General features: G+C 43.1%; 1 protein-coding gene across 2 annotated transcripts in view; it reads right to left on the bottom strand.

Annotated features, from left to right (window-relative positions):
* HAUS6 (HAUS augmin like complex subunit 6) overlaps positions 1-20462 on the bottom strand; it is an 88492-nt gene that overhangs the window by 21576 nt on the left and 46454 nt on the right. Inside the window, exons 12-13 of one of the 2 annotated variants that reach the window (XM_069766205.1) lie at positions 6069-6166; positions 924-983 (exon numbers count right to left, since the gene is read on the bottom strand). In XM_069766205.1, coding sequence (XP_069622306.1) covers positions 924-983; positions 6069-6166 — 158 coding nt within the window. Of the gene's footprint in view, positions 1-923; positions 988-6068; positions 6167-20462 lie in introns of both variants that reach the window. The other variant, XM_069766213.1, reaches the window with a different exon arrangement.

Here is a 20462-nt window from a genome sequence, read left to right as displayed (position 1 = left end):
TGTACCATAGAAAGCTGTGCCATTGCTGCTGCAATAAAAAAAAAAAAAAAAAAAAAGCCATACTCACCTCTTGCTTGCAGCTCCCGGCGTCTCTCTGCACTGACTCATCAGGCAGAGGGCGGCGCGCACACTATATGCGTCATCGCGCCATCTGACCTGCACAGTCAGAGCGGAGAGACGCCGGGAAGATGGAGCGGCGCCCGGCGTGTGTAACGGGGATAGGCGAATATGGGATACTTACCTGCTCCCGGACAGCTGGTCTTCAGTGCCGCAGCCTCTTCCTCTATCAGCGGTCACCGTTACCGCTGATTAGAGAAATTAATATGCGGCTCCACCCCTATGGGAGTGGAGTCCAGATTAATTTTTCTAATGAGCGGTTCCAAGTGACCGCTGAAGAGGGGAAGAGCTGCAGCACCCGAAGACCATGGGACGGCAGGGACTAGGTAAGTATGCCTCAGCGCCCTCTCCCCTTCACCCACCGTGACTCGAGTATAAGCCCAGAGGGGCACTTTCAGCCCAAAAATTTGGGCTGCAAATCTCGGCTTATACGGTATTTATTTATGTATTTTAAACCAGCACCCTGCTTTTTCCATGGTCAGAACTGTAGACTTTAAAACAATCTTCAGTCACTTTCTGCATGTACATATGCAGCACAGCATATAAAATAAATACAAATCATTGAAAACATTAGACTCTAAACCAGGGGTATCAAACTGCATTCCTCGAGGGCCTCAGACCATGCGTGTTTTCAAGATTTCCTTTGCATTACACAAGGTGCTGGAATCATTCTGTGCAGGTGATTAAATTATCACCTGTGCAATACAAGGAAATCCTGAAAACGACCTGTTTGCGGCCCTCGAGGAATGCAGTTTGACACCCCTGCTCTAAACCGTAATTAAAAAAAACAAAAAAAAAAAACTTACCTTTTCATTTAAGGACAATCTACGCATATCAGAAGTCAGTTTGTTCGTAAGAGGTAGAGACTTCCTAGAGAGGGTAAAGTAACTTGTTACAATAATTCAATTAATATAGCAAACCTTTCAAGCAAAAAAAAAAAAATTGCAGAGGGCACTTGGTCGAAAGTTAGGTGGACACTAGACAAAGCAGCAGGTCTCAAACAAAACTAGAGACTGCATTTATGAAGGTAAACTTTTGGATTTACAGGACAACTATCATATACTTCTAGTATCTGCAATGGTTACTTTAACCCCCCGCTTTTTTCGGTTTTGCGTTTTCGTTTTTTGCTCCCCACCTTCCCAGAGCCATAACTTATTTTTCCGTCAATACGGCCATGTGAGGGCTTATTTTTAGTGCGACGAGTTGTACTTTTGAACGCCATCATTGGTTTTAGCATGTCATGTACTAGAAAGCGGAAAAAAAAAAATCCAAGAGCGCTGAAACTGCAAATAAAGTGCAATCCCACACTTGTTTTTTGTTAGGTTTAAATGCTAAAACTGACCTGCCATTATGATTCTCGAGGTCATTATGAGTTCATAGACACCAAACATGTCTAGGTTATTTTTTTATGTAAGTGGTGAAAAAAAAATTCCAAACCAAGATTAAAAAAAAGGAATTAGTTGTGCAATTTTCGGAGACCCGTAACGTCTCTTTTGCAGGATCTCAGGGTCAGGTGTGGGCTTATTTTTTGCGAGCAGAGATGGCGTTTTTAACGATACAATTTTGGTGCAGATACGTTCTTTTGATTGCCCGTTATTGCATTTTAATGCAACGTCGCGGCGACCAAAAAAACAATTCTGGAGTTTGGAATTTTTTTCCTGCCACATCGTCTTTTGTGATCAGGCGATTCTGAATGCGGCAATACCAAATATATGTTTGATTTTTATTTCATTGCTTTATTTTGAATGGGGTGAAAGGGGGGGGGGGGGGGGCGATTTGAAAAAAAAAAAAAAAATATATATATATATATATATATATATATATATATATATATATATATATATATATATATATATATATATATATATATATATAAGCATGGCAAAAGTAAAAAAAAAAAAAATATAGCCTAGAAGCCGTCACAGCCTGATCGGCTCTGTTACATAGCAACGATGCTCAGATTGCTCCTATGTAGCAGATTTACTGCATTGCTATGAGTGCTGACCACAAGGTGGCGCTCACAGCAATCTGGCATCAACAATCATAGGGGTCTTCAGGAGACGTCTGGTTGCTATGCCAACGCACCGATGACCCCCGATCACGTGATGCGGCCGGATGAGCTTGTTAAATGCAGCTAGGGTTTGACAGCAGCATTCAACTAGTTAATAGAGGCGGGTGCATCGCGATTCCACCCACCGCTATTGTGGCCACATGTAAGCTGTACAAAACAGCTGACATGTCCCGGCTCTGATGCGGGCTGACAGCCGGAGCCCGCATCAAAGCAGGGGATCTGCCATCGGACGTACTATTCCGTCCAATGGCAGAAAGGGGTTAACATCAGCGACAAAAGAGAATTACTATACAACAGCCATGGGGTGGCTTATACTGTAGGTTGCTGGCCCCTGTACTACATATACAGTACTTAGAAGTATATATTACTTCATTTTAATTCTGCTTCTCTGCAGTCAAATGTACTGAACACAGAAAATGCATATATTAAAGGGAATTTGTCAGGTCCCCGTGCTCCCAGAACCACCAGCAGTTGTGTCTATATATGTAAATACCATACCCTGTTTAAAACTCCCGCATGCGGCCTGCATACCTATCTTTAACATTAGGTACGCAGGTCGTGCTGCTGTATGCGGATGGTGCCGCATGCGTAGTTTTGACGATGCGGAAAAAAAAAATGCTACAGGCTGCGTCCTACGCTGGTCGCCGCATCGTCAAAACGACGCATGCGGCAGCCTCCGCATACAGCCGCACGACCTGCGTACCTAATGTTAAAGATAGGTACGCAGGCCGCATTCAGAAGTAGGCGGAGCTAGCTGCGGAGGTGCGGCCGAGGGCGGGGCTTCACGGAGGAAGTCCGCAGCCCGCCGCAGATCAGGTAAACGCTAATGTGAAACCGGCCTTACATGCAAATTGTATCGATAATGTCATCCTATGCATTACTGAAAGGGGGAAGTACCATACATCATGAACCCCATAGAAAGAATGTACATGCTGTGGAGTTTAAAATTCACAACACATGTCAATTTACAGTAAATGTTAAATAGTTAAAATTAAACCCCTTATTGACCTTGGACACACTGGGTATGTAATGGCTAAAATGTAGCAGTCGCGGAGTTTGTGTTAAGGTGCCTACTAGTGATGAGCGAATATACTCGTTACTCGTGATTTCTCGAGCATGCTCGGGGATTCTCCGAGTATTTTTTAGTGCTCGGAGATTTCGTTTTTCTTGCCGCAGCTGAATGATTTACATCTGTTAGCCAGCATAAGTACATGTGGGGATTCCCTAGCAACCAGGCAACCCCCACATGTACTTATGCTGGCTAACAGATGTAAATCATTCAGCTGCGGCAAGAATAAATCTCCAAGCACTAAAAAAAAAAAAAATACTCGAAGGACAACCGAGCATGCTCGGGAAATCTCGAGTAACGAGTATATTCGCTCAGCACTAGTGCCTACTGATTCTCACAGAGAATCTTGATTTATTCTTATCTTATTCTAGTTTTGGACGTGCGCAGAGCGGTGAGGCCCCTTTCACACATCAGTTTTTTGACGCCAGTCGCAATCCATCGAATTTTGCATGCTCCGATTTTTTTAGGATCCATTTAGCCGGATCAGCTAGTCGGACCCGGCGAAAAAACGGATCCGTCGCATCAGTTATTCACAATCTGCGACGGTTCCATCTAGCCAACGGATTGTGACTGATGGAAAAAAAAACTGATGTGTGAAAGGGGCCAAATACTACCATTCTCAGCTGGGCCTTGTGGTGCCACAGACTTTCAAGCCTGTGTGTCACTGCTGCTGTTGAAGAAAGACATTCCTGATCTATGAGCTTTCCTACTCCCCCTCACCTCCCCCCCTTCTGCCACCGAGCGCTTATCAGTGCTTGATCTTGGGCAGTGTTTTTTTTGTTAGGGTATGTGCACACGTCAGGATTTCTTGCAGAAATTTCCTGAAGAAAACCGGAAATTTTCTGCAAGAAATCCGCATTTTTTTTTTTGCGTTTTTCCCCCGTTTTTTTGGCGGTTTTCTTAGCATTTTGCAAGCGTAATTAGCTTGCAGAATGCTAAAGTTTTCCAAGCGATCTGTAGCATCGCTTGGAAAACTGACTGACAGGTTGGTCACACTTGTCAAACATAGTGTTTGACAAGTGTGACCAACTTTTTACTATAGATGCTCCCTAAGCAGCATCAATAGTAAAGGATATCATGTTAAAAATAATAAAAAAAAATTTAAAAAAATGGTTATACTCACCCTCTGCAGACAGCCGATGTCCTCAGCGGCGTCCGTTCCTATAGATGGTGCGCGCAGGACCTTCGATGACGTCGCGGTCACATGAGCGGTCACGCGACCAATCACAGGACCGCGACGTCATCGCAGGTCCTTCACACAGAGCATCTATAGGAACGGAATCGGCAGCATGCACCGCTGAGAGGCGGGAAGACATCGAGGGTGAGTATATGACTATTTTTTATTTTAATTCATTTTTTTTTTTAACCAATTATATGGTGCCCAGTCCGTGGAGGAAAGTCTCCTCTCCTCCACCCTGGGTACCAACCGCACATAATCTGCTTTCTTCCCGCATGGTGTGCACAGCCCCATGCAGAAAGTAAGCAGATCAATGCATTCCTAGGTGTACGGAGTCACCGCAATTCCGCAAATTTAATGAACATGTTTTTTTTCCGCGATGCGATTTTTTCGCGGAAAAAAATGCAACATTTGCATAAAAAATGCGGAATACATTGTAAATAGGAGGCATATGTAAGCGTTTTTTTCGCGTTTTCACGTTTTATCACGTTTTTATAGCGAAAAAAACGCGAAAAATACTGTACGTGTGCACATGGCCTTAATGCTTCCCTACACAAATCACTGCTCCCTGTTTTCCATGACTGCAGTCTGACTATTCCCCCCCCACTTTACTCTGCCTCAGTGTGTGCATCATACAGCAGTGAAGCGCAGGTCAGTGACAAATCACTGCTCGGCCTCAGTTTTATTTGTGTGTTAAAAAAGTGAATTTAAACAAAAAAAAAAAAAAAAAAATGATTAGTTGATCGGACTAAAATAGGGAGAGTAAAAACATACTGTAGTAATAAGGAACTACAGCATTTTTTACTAAACAATCAGGCTGTCAGAGTTGCATGAGCTCAGAGAAGAAAAAAAAAAAGAAAAAAAATTCTTGCGCGCCCGCAACCAAGTTTTTTTTTTTTATATTCTTGATTGTTATTTTTCTTTCTAGATTTTTCCTCTTAAAACAAAACATTTACAACACACCTGAATAAAATTTAGTACACACACGTGAAGTGTCATCACGCTTGTACCAAACTTGATGTTAATGTATGATTTTTAATGGGAGTGAAGTCTTGTGACTGTACCAGTAAGGCTACGTTCACATTAGCGTTTTGCGTCGGGCGACGCAGCGGCGACGCATGCGTCATGCGCCCCTATATTTAACATGGGGGACGCATGGACATGCGTTGTGCAACGCATGCGTTTTTTTGCAGCAATCGTCGGGCGCAGAAAACGCAACACGTTGCATTTTTCTTGCGTTCAAATTTCGGCAAAAAAGGACGCATGCATCGCAAAACGCAGCGTTTCTGCGTGTGTTTTGATTTGCGTTGTGAACGTAGCCTAACCTGAATGTGGGAAGGACAAACTGCCTTTAAAATTTCAGGCGGTAATGTACAAAGCTACACATTTTCTAGACCCCAATCCAAGAGTGAAAGCAGTATGTACATTTACCCTCAAATCAACTCTCCCAGCAATTCCACAAACGGTGCAGATTTTTTTTTTTTTTAACTTTGCATGTGAATTTCTGTTTAGGCTTATTGTGCCTCTAAAAGCTCTGTGGAATAATGAGAACATGCCTATAAAACTTTAGCTTTCATGGCTATAAACCTGAAAAAGTATTCCAAAAATGAAGGAAACTTTGTAACACGGAATACTTGCCTTCCGGTCGGTGTGAACGTTGGAGCATCCATAATATTCATGAAGGAATCACTGGGTTCTGTGTTCCTAAAGCTAGAACCATTGTTTGAGTATACTAACAATACAAAAGTACAGAAACAAAGGCATAAGTGCAGGCAATAGACTTCATTTGTCTCAGTGTATAAAAAGTGCATCTCTGACATTTTGCTTCTGTACCTGCAAATTTATATTGCAGATAAGCCAACAGGTAGTAGAAAAACAATATAATATCTATATGTGAGAAAGTGTTTGCCCCCTACTTGATTTAATTGTTTTCCATGTTTGCCACACTTAAATGTTTCAGATCACTAAAGAAAATATTAGACAAAAGATGACAAGTTAAAGGGAACCTGTCACCTGAATTTGGCGGGACCAGTTTTTGGTCATATGGGCGGAGTTCTCGGGTGTTTGATTCACCCTTTTCTTACCCGCTGGCTGCATGCTGGCCGCAATATTGGATTGAAGTTCATTCTTTGTCCTCCGTAGTACACGCCTGCGCAAGGCAATCTTGCCTTGCGCAGGCGTGTACTACGGAGGACATAAAATGAACTTCAATCCAATATTGCGGCCAGCATGCAGCCAGCGGGTAAGGAAAGGGTGAATCAAACACCTGAAAACTCTGCCCATATGACCAAAAACTGGTCCCGCCAAATTCAGGTGACAGGTTCCCTTTAAATACAAAATGCAGTTTTTAACTGAGGGTCTTTATTAAGGTAAAAAGAAATCCAAACTTACAGGGCTCTGTGTGGAAAAAGGGAGTGCTAACGATACAAAAGTTGAACTTTCTGGACGGTGTATGTCCCATAACATCTTGAGTATAAGTAACAGCATTTCAGAAAAGGAACATCATACCAACAGTAAAATATGGTGGTGGTAGTATCATGGTCTGGGGCCGTCATGCTGCATCAACACATGGAAGACCTGCTGTAGTAAAATGGAACCAAAAATTCTGCTAGCTACCAAACAAACCTAAAGGGGAATGTCCGGCCATCTGTTCATGACCCTAAGATGAAGAGCACTTGAGTTATGCAGGAGGACAATTTTCCAAAACACCAGCAAGTCCACCTCGGAATGGAATAAGAAAAACTAAATTAAGACTCTGGAGTAGTCAAAGTCCTAACCTTCATCAGATTGATAAGCTGTAGCAGGACCTTAAAAAAGGAAGTTGATGTTCAGAAACCATCAAATGTGGCCGAATTACAACAATTCTGCAAAGACAAGTGGGCCAAAATTCCTCCAGAGCGTTGTAAAAAGACTCAACCAGTTATTAGGTTTAGGGGCAATCACTTTTCACAAAGGTCCCTGTAGGTTGGGATTTCTTATTCCCTTAATAAAGAACTTCATTTAAAAACTGCATTGTCACGATCTCCACTCTGTTCCTGTCTGATATGTTACTTTGTGTAGGGGTTGTGCTGCATCATCTGTGTTCCTTTCCTTGACTAGTCTTCTACTTAAGCATGCTAGCTCCTTCACTGCGTCAATCGTACACTTGCTGCTGCCTGTGTAAGTCTGAGGTCTCTGTGCTCTGCGCCTGACCCAGCCTGACTATTCCCTTCCTGGACTTGACTCTGCTTGTGACCAGACTTCTCTTTTGCATGCTCCCTGTAAGCTATATTTGCCTTTCTGGTTTTCCTGTAGAATAGATAAAACCAGGGCACTACTGTAGCATTATACACTGTGTTCCAAGTTATTATGCAAATGATATTTTTCTCGGATTTTCCTAAATGGTCGGTGCAAATGACAGTCAGTCTAATAAAAGTAATCACCCGTTAGATTATACATCGAATTTTATTAACCCCTTAGTGACCGAGCCAAATTTTTGAAATCTGACCAGTGTCACTTTATGTGGTAATAACTCTGCAACGCTTCAACAAATCCCAGTGATTTTGAGATTGTTTTTTCGTGACACATTATACTTTATGATAATGGTAAATTTTGTTCAACATTTTTTGTGTTTATTTATAAAAAAATATCAAAAATTTGAGAAAAATGTTAAAAAATTAGCAATTTTCTAAATTTGAATGATTATCCCTTTAATCCAGATAGTCATACAACAGCAAACCATTAATAAATAACATTTCCCACATGTCTGCTTTACATCAGCACCATTTGTAAAATGTTATTTTATTTTGTTAGCATTTTAGGAGGTTTAAAAATGTAGCAGCAATTTTTCATTTTTTCAAAGAAATTTACAAAATTTATTTTTTTAGGGACTTATCCATGTTTGAAGTGACTTTAGGGGTCCCATATATTGGGAAACCCACAAACGTGATACCATTTTAAAAACAGCACCCCTAAACATATTGAAAACTGCTGTCAGGTAGTTTATTAACTCTTCAGGTGCTTTACAGGAAGTAATGCAAAGTGGTATGATAGCAATGAAAATGTGTATTTTTACCACCTAAGTGTTGCTAACTTCTAAACAGATTACTACAGCTGTCAAACTCTAAGGCCGCTATTTGGTCATGAATTGCCATGGCAAACATCAGGACAACAAAATCATGACCTAAGGGCACCAATTGTGACAAAGAAGAAGCCCCCACACTCTGTTAACCATTTATAATGATGTAGTCACTATTGACAGCAGCATCTAAGGGGTTAAACAGATTTAGATGGTGCAAATACTGATCGTGGCTGGTACAGCAAGTTGTCAGCTATAGTGTACAACCGACAGATGCTGGATTGTCACCTGTATGGGGAGGCTATTCTCTTATATCTCAGGTCAGTTAAAAGACGTATTGACGGTCATTAAGGGGTTAAAGAAACCTCCCAATGATAACAGTATAATCTCCAAAATAAATAAAAACTCAAAATGCACTGTTCCAAATTATTAGGCACAGTAGAATTTATTTACATTTGATATGTTTTAAAGAACTGAAAATGCTCATTTGTGGAATTTGCAGCATTAGGAGGTCACATTCACTGAACAAAAAAGCTATTTAACTCCAAAACCTCCTAACAGGCCAAGTTACATGTTAACATAGGACCTCTTCTTTGATATCACCTTTACAATTCTTGCATCCATTGAACTTGTGAGTTTTTGGAGAGTTTCTGCTTGTATTTCTTTGCATGAAGTCAGAATAGCCTCTCAGAGCCGCTGTTTTGATGTGAACCGCCTCCCACCCTCATAGATCTTTTGCTTGATGATACTCCAAAGGTTCTCTGTACGGTTGAGGTCAAGTGAAGATGGTGGCCACACCATGAATTTCTCCTTTTATGCCCATAGCAGCCAATGACTCAGAGGTATTCTTTGCAGCATGAGATGGTGCAGTGTCATGCATGAAGATGACTTTGCTCCTGAAGGCACGTTTCTGCTTTTTAGACCATGGAAGAAAGTTGTCAGAAACTCTAAATACTTTGCAGAGGTCATTTTCACACCTTCAGGAACCTTAAAGCGTCCTACCAGCTGTTTCCCCGTGATTCGGGCCCAAAATGTGACTCCTTCACCTCCTTGCTGACGTCGCAGCCTTGTTGGGACATGGTGGCAATCCACCAACCTTCCACTACTCCATCCATCTGGACCATCCAGGGTTGCTTGATACTCATCAGTAAACAAGACTATTTGGAGATTATTGTTCATGTATGTCTGGGCCCACTTTAACCATTTCTGCTTGTGAACACTGTTTAAGGGTGGCTGAATATTAGGTTTATGCACCACAGCAAGCCTTTGAAGGATCCTACACCTTGAGGTTCGAGGGACTCTAGAGGCACCAGCAGCTTCAAATAACTGTTTGCTGCTTTGTAATGGTATTTTGCCAGCTGCTCTCTTAATCCTATGAATTTGTCTGGCAGAAACCTTCCTCATTACGCCTTCATCTGCATGAACTCTGTTTCAGTCACAAATCTCTTCACAGTATGATGACCACTCTTAAGTTTTCGTGGAATATCTAATGTTTTCATACCTTGTCCAAGGCATTGCACTATTTAATGCTTTTCAGCAGCAGAGATCATTTTTAGTTCCCATATTACTTGAAACATGTGGCCTGCTTAATAATGTGGAACATCATTTTTAAGTAGATTCCTTTAATTAGAATCACCTGGAAAACTAATTATCACGTGTTTAAGATTAATTTCAGTGATCCATTGAGCCCTGAGACACAATACCATCCATGAGCTTATTTGAAAAACAAAACAATTAAATCTTTATGACACTTAAATCCAATTTGCATAATAATTTGGAACAGTGTATAGGGAGGTGCGATACCCAGTAGCAAAAATAATGAACCAAGAAGGGAAAACACTACTGTAAGGTATGCACACTACACCAAAACTGAAATGAAATAGAGTGAACTTTATTGGCACACAACACAATGGCGACTTAAAACATAAGTAAAAACAATTAGGTACAAACACTCAAGCCCCTTTATAAATGAATGATGTAACATATGAACATAGTGCATGTACATAAAAGAGATCAAGTATAGACCATGCTCATGGTACAAATAAAAAATAACCCCGACTGTTTAAAGTTTATCTGTCATGGAAAAACTAGGCGTACCCTAAAAACTCATTTGTTCAGACTGGCCTACCGCCTCAATGCATTAACCTAACGATCCCTGTGTGGCCTATTTTAAAAAAAAAAAAAAAAAAAAAAAAAAAGGGTTCCTCGCATCATGTTCTCATACACTTTATGCAGTATTAGCCCTCTGTGTCTGTACTGCTACATACTTAGGCAGATAGCTGGTTCATGCAGCTTTACATGAACACCTGAGCCTTACACTATGGCTGGTCCGAATAACTAAAGCAATTGTTATCATCCACCTCTCGTGTCTCCCCTTTTCCTCATAGTTTGTAAGCTTGCGAGCAGGGCCCTCACTCCTCCGGGTATCTGTATTGAACTATATTTCTGTTATGCTGTAATGTCTATTGTCTGTACAATTCCAGTCTATAATTTGTAAAGCGCTGCGGAATATGTTGGCGCTATATAAATAAAAATTATTATTATCTGTGAATGTATACAATAATTATGCGTCCATATGCACCCACAATTGTTCAAGAGATCCAAATAAGGGAATGGGACCCCGATATTGTAAACTGTGGCGGTAGTGAAAAAGAGCCCCTATGAGAAGAAAGTTAAAATAGACAAAGACCCAGACAATAAGAGGCCGTGCCGGATGCCAAAATGCACAAAAGGATAGCAAATGGCCCCATGGCCAATTTAACTAAGGCAGAAATGACCAAAGCAAGACTTACAATGATGTAAGGGGTGAGTGCCACAGGGGGGGGGGGGGGAGGGATGGGGTGAAAGTCCTAGTAAGCGGGGACGAGAGCAGAGGACCCGGATGTGGCCCTACGCATATCGCCGTAACAAGTATGGCTTTGTCAGGGGAATTATTTTGATTGCGGCCGAACGGGTATAAATACCTGGAAGACCATGCCTGATAACACGCTGAAGTCAATTAGTGGCCGGCAGACACAGGTGGAAATGAGCACAACCGGAAGTGACGTGCTACTGTGCGGGCAAACGTCTCTGCCCGAACACGAGAAAAGCACATGCGCAAAGCAGAATGTAATGTGCGCGTGCTGGAACGCATATAGAAAACAGTAAAGCGCATGCGCAAGGTAAAGAGTCTCCTGGGAGCTGCACATGCGCTTTACTGTTTTCTATATGTGTCCCAGCGCGTGAATCCGGTACGTACACTGTCATCAGGTGGCAAATCTGTCTTTGTTAGTCCAAGATCTGGCCTTGGAACAACACAAACTGGCATCCTCACATGCTCAGTTACAGTGTGAGATTTCTGGTACGCTTACTGCCCCTCAATCTCTCTCCGCTGACCGCTGTTATGACTTCTGAACCACCTGATGTATCTGAGTCGTGAGAAAAAGATTGGTTCAGAATTTTTAAAGGAGAGTTGTAAATTGTTTACCTTGCACCCCGGGTCACCAAGGAATGAGTCACAGCTGGTGGGAATGTCGCTTTTGCGGGGGGGAGGGTGGGAGTCCTCAGACCTGGGCTTTCTCCCTACCCTCTCTTGCTCCTGAACGCCTTTCGGTGTATGCTTTTTTGATGCTTTAGGACAGATCTATGACGAACCTGACAGGGTCAACGTGGTAGAGACAAGGATCATGAACCTGTCACAGGGGAACTGCACAGTAGAAGACTATTGTACCGAGTTTCGGAAGTGGTCTTCTGAGGTCCTGTGGAATGACGCAGCTCTCAGATGTGAATTCCTCAGGGGTCTTTCGTAGTCTCATAAGGACGCTCTGGCTCCACCTGGTTGTTTGGTGGAGGCCATGACTCAGGCTATCCGCATGGATCGGAGGATGCAAGAGAGATGCGAGGTGCAGCAAGAGGTTCCATCTTGTTCTATTGGTCCGATTCGTTCACCTGAGGTGGAGACTATGTTGGTTGGTGCTGCCAACTCAAGGATTAAGGAGAGGAGACTAGGGGAACTTGGACTGTCTGTTTTGTGGCCAAGCTGGACATTTTTTTTTTAAACGATTGTTTGGCACGACCTGCAGCAAACAAGCCGTCGGAAAAGGCCTAAAGTCTTGGTGATTGTCGAGGTCACTCAGACTTACAGGTACCCTTTTACTCCTCAGAAAGTGCTGTTGAATGCTGAACTTTTTCAAGATCAGTGTCCGTTCACATTTGCATTTATTGACTTCGGTTCTGCTGCTAATTTCAATGATGCGGGGACTTGTTCTGAAGCTAGGATTATGGACAGTTAAGCTAGAAAGACCTATGCAAATCTTGGCCATTGATGAAACACCGTTGCTCAAAAATCTGGTTGGGTTAGTTACTGTGGATTTCACACGGAATTGATCTCCTGATATGTTTTGGAGGATTTACCTGCTGGAATTGTGTTGGGTATTCCTTGGTTGTGTATGCATAATCCGATTGACTGGAATCGGAAAGATATTGTCAAATGGGGTCCTTATTGTATTGAAAAGTGTCTGAAGCCTGTGCATGTTTGCTCTGATAGTCTGGAGAGTCTTCCAGTACACCTGGAAGACTTCGGAGATATTTTTTGGGAAAAAGTGAGATATTACCTCCTCACCGCCCCTATGACTGTGCTATAAGGCTATGTGCCCACGTTGCAGGATTGAAGCAGAATTTTTGGCTTCAAATCCGCACACCCTTGGCAGGAAAAACGCATGCGGATTTAGAAGCATTTGATATGCATTTGACGCGCAATTGACACGTTTTTCATATGCATGTCTATGGGTGCGGAATAGCCACGATTCCGCAAAAATAATGAACATGCTGCGTTTACCGCGATGCGTTTACGCTGTGAAAAAAACGCAGCATGAGCACATCAATTGAGGAACATTAGAAGTTAATGGGATGCTGTTTGTAAGCGTTTAAGCGTTTCCGCAGCGGCAAAACGTTTAAAACACAACGTGGGCACATAGCCTTAATCTAATTCCTAATGCCAAATTACCCAAGGCTCATTTGTATAACTTTTCTGGCCCTGAGTGGTCAGCCATGAAAACTTACATTAACGAAAGTTTACAAAAAGGTCATATTCGCTCTTCCTCATCGCCGGTAGCTGCCAGATTCTTTTCTGTTAAAAAAGATGGAGGTCTCCGTCCCTGCTGCGATTTCCGAGAATTAAACAAAATAACGGTTAAAAATACTTATCCGCTTCCACTTATCCCGAATCTACACTACCTTTCAAAAGTTTAGGGTCACCCAGGCAATTGTGTTTTCCATGAGAACTCATTGTTATCAAATGAGTTGCCAAATGATTTTAAAATCCATTCCAGACATTGACAAGGTTCGAAAAAAAAAAGTTTATTTGAAATAGTTTTTTCTCCTTCAAACTTTGATTTCGTCAAATAATGCTCCCTTTGCAGCAATTACAGCATTGCAGACCTTTGGCATTCTAGCAGTTAATTTGCTGAAGTAATCTGGAGAAATTTCACCCCATGCTTCCAGAAGCCCCTCCCACAAGTTGGTTTGGCTTGATGGGCACTTTTTGCATACCATACGGTCAAGCTGCTCCCACATCAGCTCAATGGGGTTGAGACCTGGTGACTGTGCTGGCCACTCCATTATAGATAGAATACCAGCTGCCTGCTTCTTTCCAAAATAGTTCTTGCATAATTTGGAGGTGTGCTTTGGGTCATTGTCCTGCTGTAAGATGAAATTGGCTCCAATCAAGCACTGTACACAGGGTATGGCATTGCAAAATGGGAGTGATAGCTTTCCTTATTCAAAATCCCTTGTACAAATCTCCCACTTTACCAGCACCAAAGCAACCCCAGACCATCACATTACCTCCACCATGCTTGACAGATGGCATACTCCCCCAGCGTCTTTTCAGTTCTGCGTCTCACAAATATTCTTCTGTGTGATCCAAACACCTCAAACTTGGATTGGTCTGTCCATAACACTTTATTTCCAATCTTCCTCAGTCCAATGTCTGTTCTTTTGCCCATATTAATCTTTTCCTTTTATTAGCCAGTCTCCGATATGGTTTTTTTCTTTGCCACTCTGCCCTGAAGGCCAGCATCCCTGAGTCGCCTCTTCACAGTATACGTTGATACTGGCGTTTTGCCTGTACTATTTAAATGAAGCTGCCAGTTGAGGACCTGTGAGACATCGATTTCTCAAACTACAGACTAATGTACTTGTCTTGTTGCTCAGTTACGCAGCAGGGCCCTCCCCTTTCTTTCTACTCTGGTTAGCAGGGCTGTGGAGTCGGTAGGCTAAATCTCCGACTCGAACTCCTCAATTTCCATGACAGTCTGAATCCAACTCTAACCCCCTCATACATGGCTCATGTAAGTTTGACATTTACTGTGGTAAAATGGTATCAGGCTTTTAATTAGGATACAATAAATCAAGCCATTTAGATAGAACATACAATATATTTAGTGGAATGCAACTTAGAATAAAAAAAAACTTTCATATTTACAATTTATTATACAAAAAAGTTTAACAAAAACTTACTGAACACCATGTGTGCAGTCTATGAATTAGTTCTGAGAAATAGTATCGCCTCCATCAGATCCTCTTTTAGAGATCACCTCAAATTGACTTTTTTTCTACTTTAACCCCTTCAAGACCCAGCCTATTTTGACCTTAAAGACCTTGCCGTTTTTTGCAATTCTGACCAGTGTCCCTTTATGAGGTAATAACTCAGGAACGCTTCAACGGATCCTAGCGGTTCTGAGATTGTTTTTTCGTGACATATTGGGCTTCATGTTAGTGGTAAATTTAGGTCAATAAATTCTGCATTTATTTGTGATAAACACGGAAATTTGGCGAAAATTTTGAAAATTTCGCAATTTTCACATTTTGAATTTTTATTCTGTTAAACCAGAGAGATATGTGACACAAAATAGTTAATAAATAACATTTCCCACATGTTTACTTTACATCAGCACAATTTTGGAAACAAAATTTTTTTTTGTTAGGAAGTTATAAGGGTTAAAATTCGACCAGCGATTTGTCATTTTTACAACGAAATTTACAAAACCATTTTTTTTAGGGACCACCTCACATTTGAAGTCAGTTTGAGGGGTCTATATGGCTGAAAATACCCAAAAGTGACACCATTCTAAAAACTGCACCCCTCAAGGTACTCAAAACCACATTCAAGAAGTTTATTAACCCTTCAGGTGCTTCACAGCAGCAGAAGCAACATGGAAGGAAAAAATGAACATTTAACTTTTTAGTCACAAAAATTATCTTTTAGCAACAATTTTTTTATTTTCCCAATGGTAAAAGGAGAAACTGAACCACGAACGTTGTTGTCCAATTTGTCCTGAGTACGCTGATACCTCATATGTGGGGGTAAACCACTGTTTTGGCGCACGGCAGGGCTTGGAAGGGAAGGAGCGCCATTTGACTTTTTGAATCAAAAATTGGCTCCACTCTTTAGCGGACACCATGTCACGTTTGGAGAGCCCCCGTGTGCCTAAAAATTGGAGCTCCCCCACAAGTGACCCCATTTTGGAAACTAGACGCCCCAAGGAACTTATCTAGATGCATAGTGAGCACTTTGAACCCCCAGGTGCTTCACAAATTGATCCGTAAAAATGAAAAAGTACTTTTTTTTCACAAAAAAATTCTTTTAGCCTCAATTTTTTCATTTTCACATGGGCAACAGGATAAAATGGATCCTAAAATGTGTTGGGCAATTTCTCCTGAGTACACCAATACCTCATATGTGGGGGTAAACCACTGTTTGGGCACATGGTAAGGCTCGGAAGGGAAGGAGCGCCATTTGACTTTTTGAATGAAAAATTATTTCCATCGTTAGCGGACACCATGTCGCGTTTGGATAGCTCCTGTGTGCCTAAACATTGGCGCTCCCCCACAAGTGACCCCATTTTGGAAACTAGACCCCCCAAGGAACTAATTTAGATGCCTAGTGAGCACTTTAAACCCTCAGGTGCTTCACAAATTGATCTGTAAAAATGAAAAAGTAATTTTTTTTCACAAAAAAATTCTTTTCGCCTCAATTTTCTCATTTTCACATGGGCAGTAGGATAAAATGGATCATAAAATTTGTTGGGCAATTTCTCCCGAGTACGCCGATACCTCATATGTGGGGGTAAACCACTGTTTGGGCACTCGGCAGGGCTCGGAAGAGAAGGCGTGCCATTTGACTTTTTGAATGGAAAATTAGCTCCAATTGTTAGCGGACACCATGTCGCGTTTGGAGAGCCCCTGTGTGCCTAAACATTGGAGCTCCCCCACAAGTGACCCCATTTTGGAAACTAGACCCCCCAAGGAACTTATCTAGATGCATATTGAGCACTTTAAACCCCCAGGTGCTTCACAGAAGTTTATAACGCAGAGCCATGAAAATAAAAAATAATTTTTCTTTCCTCAAAAATGATTTTTTAGCCTGGAATTTCCTATTTTGCCAAGGATAATAGGAGAAATTGGACCCCAAATATTGTTGTCCAGTTTGTCCTGAGTACGCTGATACCCCATATGTGGGGGTAAACCACTGTTTGGGCGCACGGCAGGGCTCGGAAGGGATGGCACGCCATTTGGCTTTTTAAATGGAAAATTAGCTCCAATCATTAGCGGACACCATGTCACGTTTGGAGAGCCCCTGTGTGCCTAAACATTGGAGATCCCCCAGAAATGACACCATTTTAGAAACTAGACCCCCAAAGGAACTAATCTAGATGTGTGGTGAGGACTTTGAACCCCCAAGTGCTTCACAGAAGTTTATAACGCAGAGCCATGAAAATAAAAAAAAAAATTATTTTCTCAAAAATGATCTTTTAGCCTGCAATTTTTTATTTTCCCAAGGGTAACAGGAGAAATTGACCCCAAAAGTTGTTGTCCAGTTTCTCCTGAGTACGCTGATACCCCATATGTGGGGGTAAATCACTGTTTGGGCACATGCCGGGGCTCGGAAGTGAAGTAGTGACGTTTTGAAATGCAGACTTTGATGGAATGCTCTGTGGGCGTCACGTTGCGTTTGCAGAGCCCCTGATGTGGCTTAACAGTAGAAACCCCCCACAAGTGACCCCATTTTGGAAACTAGACCCCCAAAGGAACTTATCTAGATGTGTGGTGAGCACTTTGAACCCCCAAGTGCTTCATAGAAGTTTATAATGCAGAGCCGTGAAAATAATAAATACGTTTTCTTTCCTCAAAAATAATTATTTAGCCCAGAATTTTTTAATTTTCCCAAGGGTAACAGGAGAAATTTGACCCCAATATTTGTTGTCCAGTTTCTCCTGAGTACGGTGATACCCCATATGTGGGGGTAAACTACTGTTTGGGCACATGCCGGGGCTTGGAATTGAAGTAGTGACGTTTTGAAATGCAGACTTTGATGGAATGCTCTGCGGGCGTCACGTTGCGTTTGCAGAGCCCCTGATGTGCCTAAACAGTAGAAACCCCCCACAAGTGACCCCATTTTGGAAACTAGACCCTGAAAGGAACTTATCTAGATGTGTGGTGAGCACTTTGAACCCCCAAGTGCTTCATAGAAGTTTATAATGCAGAGCCGTGAAAATAATAAATACGTTTTCTTTCCTCAAAAATAATTATTTAGCCCAGAATTTTTTATTTTCCCAAGGGTTACAGGAGAAATTGGACCCCAAAAGTTGTTGTCCAGTTTCTCCTGAGTACGCTGATACCCCATATGTGGGGGTAAACCACTGTTTGGGCACACGTCGGGGCTCAGAAGGGAAGTAGTGACTTTTGAAATGCAGACTTTGATGGAATGGTCTGCGGGTGTCACGTTGCGTTTGCAGAGCCCCTGGTGTGCCTAAACAGTAGAAACCCCCCACAAGTGACCCCATTTTAGAAACTAGACCCCCCAAGGAACTTATCTAGATATGTGGTGAGCACTTTGAACCCCCAAGTGCTTCACAGACGTTTACAACGCAGAGCCGTGAAAATAAAAAATCATTTTTCTTTCCTCAAAAATTATGTTTTAGCAAGCATTTTTTTAGATTCACAAGGGTAACAGGAGAAATTGGACCCCAGTAATTGTTGCGCAGTTTGTCCTGAGTATGCTGGTACCCCATATGTGGGGGTAAACCACTGTTTGGGCACACGTCAGGGCTCGGAAGTGAGGGAGCACCATTTGACTTTTTGAATACGAGATTGGCTGGAATCAATGGTGGCGCCATGTTGCGTTTGGAGACCCCTGATGTGCCTAAACAGTGGTAACCCCTCAATTCTACCTCCAACACTAACCCCAACACACCCCTAACCCTAATCCCAACTGTAGCCATAATCCTAATCACAACCCTAACCCCAACACACCCCTAACCACAACACTAACCCCAACACACCCCTAACCCTAACCACAACCCTAATTCCAACCCTAACCCTAAGGCTATGTGCCCACGTTGCGGATTCGTGTGAGATATTTCCGCACCATTTTTGAAAAATCTGCGGGTAAAAGGCACTGTGTTTTACCTGCGGATTTTCCGCGGATTTCCAGTGTTTTTTGTGCGGATTTCACCTGCGGATTCCTATTGAGGAACAGGTGTAAAACGCTGCGGAATCCGCACAAAGAATTGACATGCTGCGGAAAATACAACGCAGCGTTCCCGCGTGGTATTTTCCGCACCATGGGCACAGCGGATTTGGTTTTTCATATGTTTACATGGTACTGTAAACCTGATGGAACACTGCTGCGAATCCGCAGCGGCCAATCCGCAGCCAAATCAGCACCGTGTGCACATAGCCTAATTCTAAAGGTATGTGCACACGCTGCGGAAAACGCTGCGGATCCGCAGCAGTTTCCCATGAGTGTACAGTTCAATGTAAACCTATGGGAAACAAAAATCGCTGTGCCCATGCTGCGGAAAAACTGCACGGAAACGCAGCGGTTTACATTCCGCAGCATGTCACTTCTTTGTGCGGATTCCGCAGCGGTTTTACAACTGCTCCAATAGAAAATCGCAATTGTAAAACCGCAGTGAAATGCGCAGAAAAAAACGCGGTAAATCCGCCATAAATCCGCAGCGGTTTAGCACTGCGGATTTATCAAATCCGCAGCGGAAAAATCCGCAGAGGACCAGAATACGTGTGCACATTCCTAACCCTAACCCTACCCCTAACCCTACCCCTAACCCTACCCCTAACCCTACCCCTAGCCCTACCCCTAACCCTACCCCTAACCCTAACCCTACCCCTACCCCTAACCCTACCCCTAACCCTAACCCTATTCTAACAGTGGAAAAAAAAAAAATTCTTTATTTTTTTATTGTCCCTACCTATGGGGGTGACAAAGGGGGGGGGGGGTAATTTATTATTTTTTTTATTTTGATCACTGAGATAGATTATATCTTAGTGATCAAAATGCACTTTGGAACGAATCTGCCGGCCGGCAGATTCGGCGGGCGCACTGCGCATGCGCCCGCCATTTTGGAAGATGGCGGCGCCCGGGAGAAGACGGACGGGACCACGGCTGGATCGGTAAGTATGATAGGGTGGGGGGGGACCACGGGGGGGGGGGGATCGGAGCACGGGGGGAGGAATCGGAGCGCGGGAGGGGTGGAACGGAGCGCGGGGGGCGTGGAACGGAGCACGGGGGGACTGGAATGGAGCACGGGGGGGTGGAACGGAGCACGGGGGGGGGTGGATCGGAGTGCAGGGGGGGTGATTGGAGCACGGGGGGGTGATTGGAGCACGGGGGGAGCGGGCACGAGCACGGGGGGGAGCGGAGCACTGGACGGAGGGGAGCCGGAGCAGTGTACCGGCCAGATCGGGGGGGTGGGGGGGCGATCGGAGGGGTGGGGTGGGGGCACACTAGTATTTCCAGCCATGGCCGATGATATTTCAGCATCGGCCATGGCTGGATTGTAATATTTCACCCGTTATAATGGGTGAAATATTACAAATCGCTCTGATTGGCAGTTTCACTTTCAACAGCCAATCAGAGCGATCGTAGCCACGAGGGGGTGAAGCCACCCCCCCTGGGCTAAACTACCAC

The sequence above is a fragment of the Ranitomeya imitator genome, chromosome 1 (genome assembly GCF_032444005.1).
Source record: "Ranitomeya imitator isolate aRanImi1 chromosome 1, aRanImi1.pri, whole genome shotgun sequence".
NCBI classification, from domain to species: Eukaryota; Metazoa; Chordata; class Amphibia; order Anura; family Dendrobatidae; genus Ranitomeya; species Ranitomeya imitator.
This window is presented reverse-complemented; position numbering and strand designations above follow the sequence as displayed.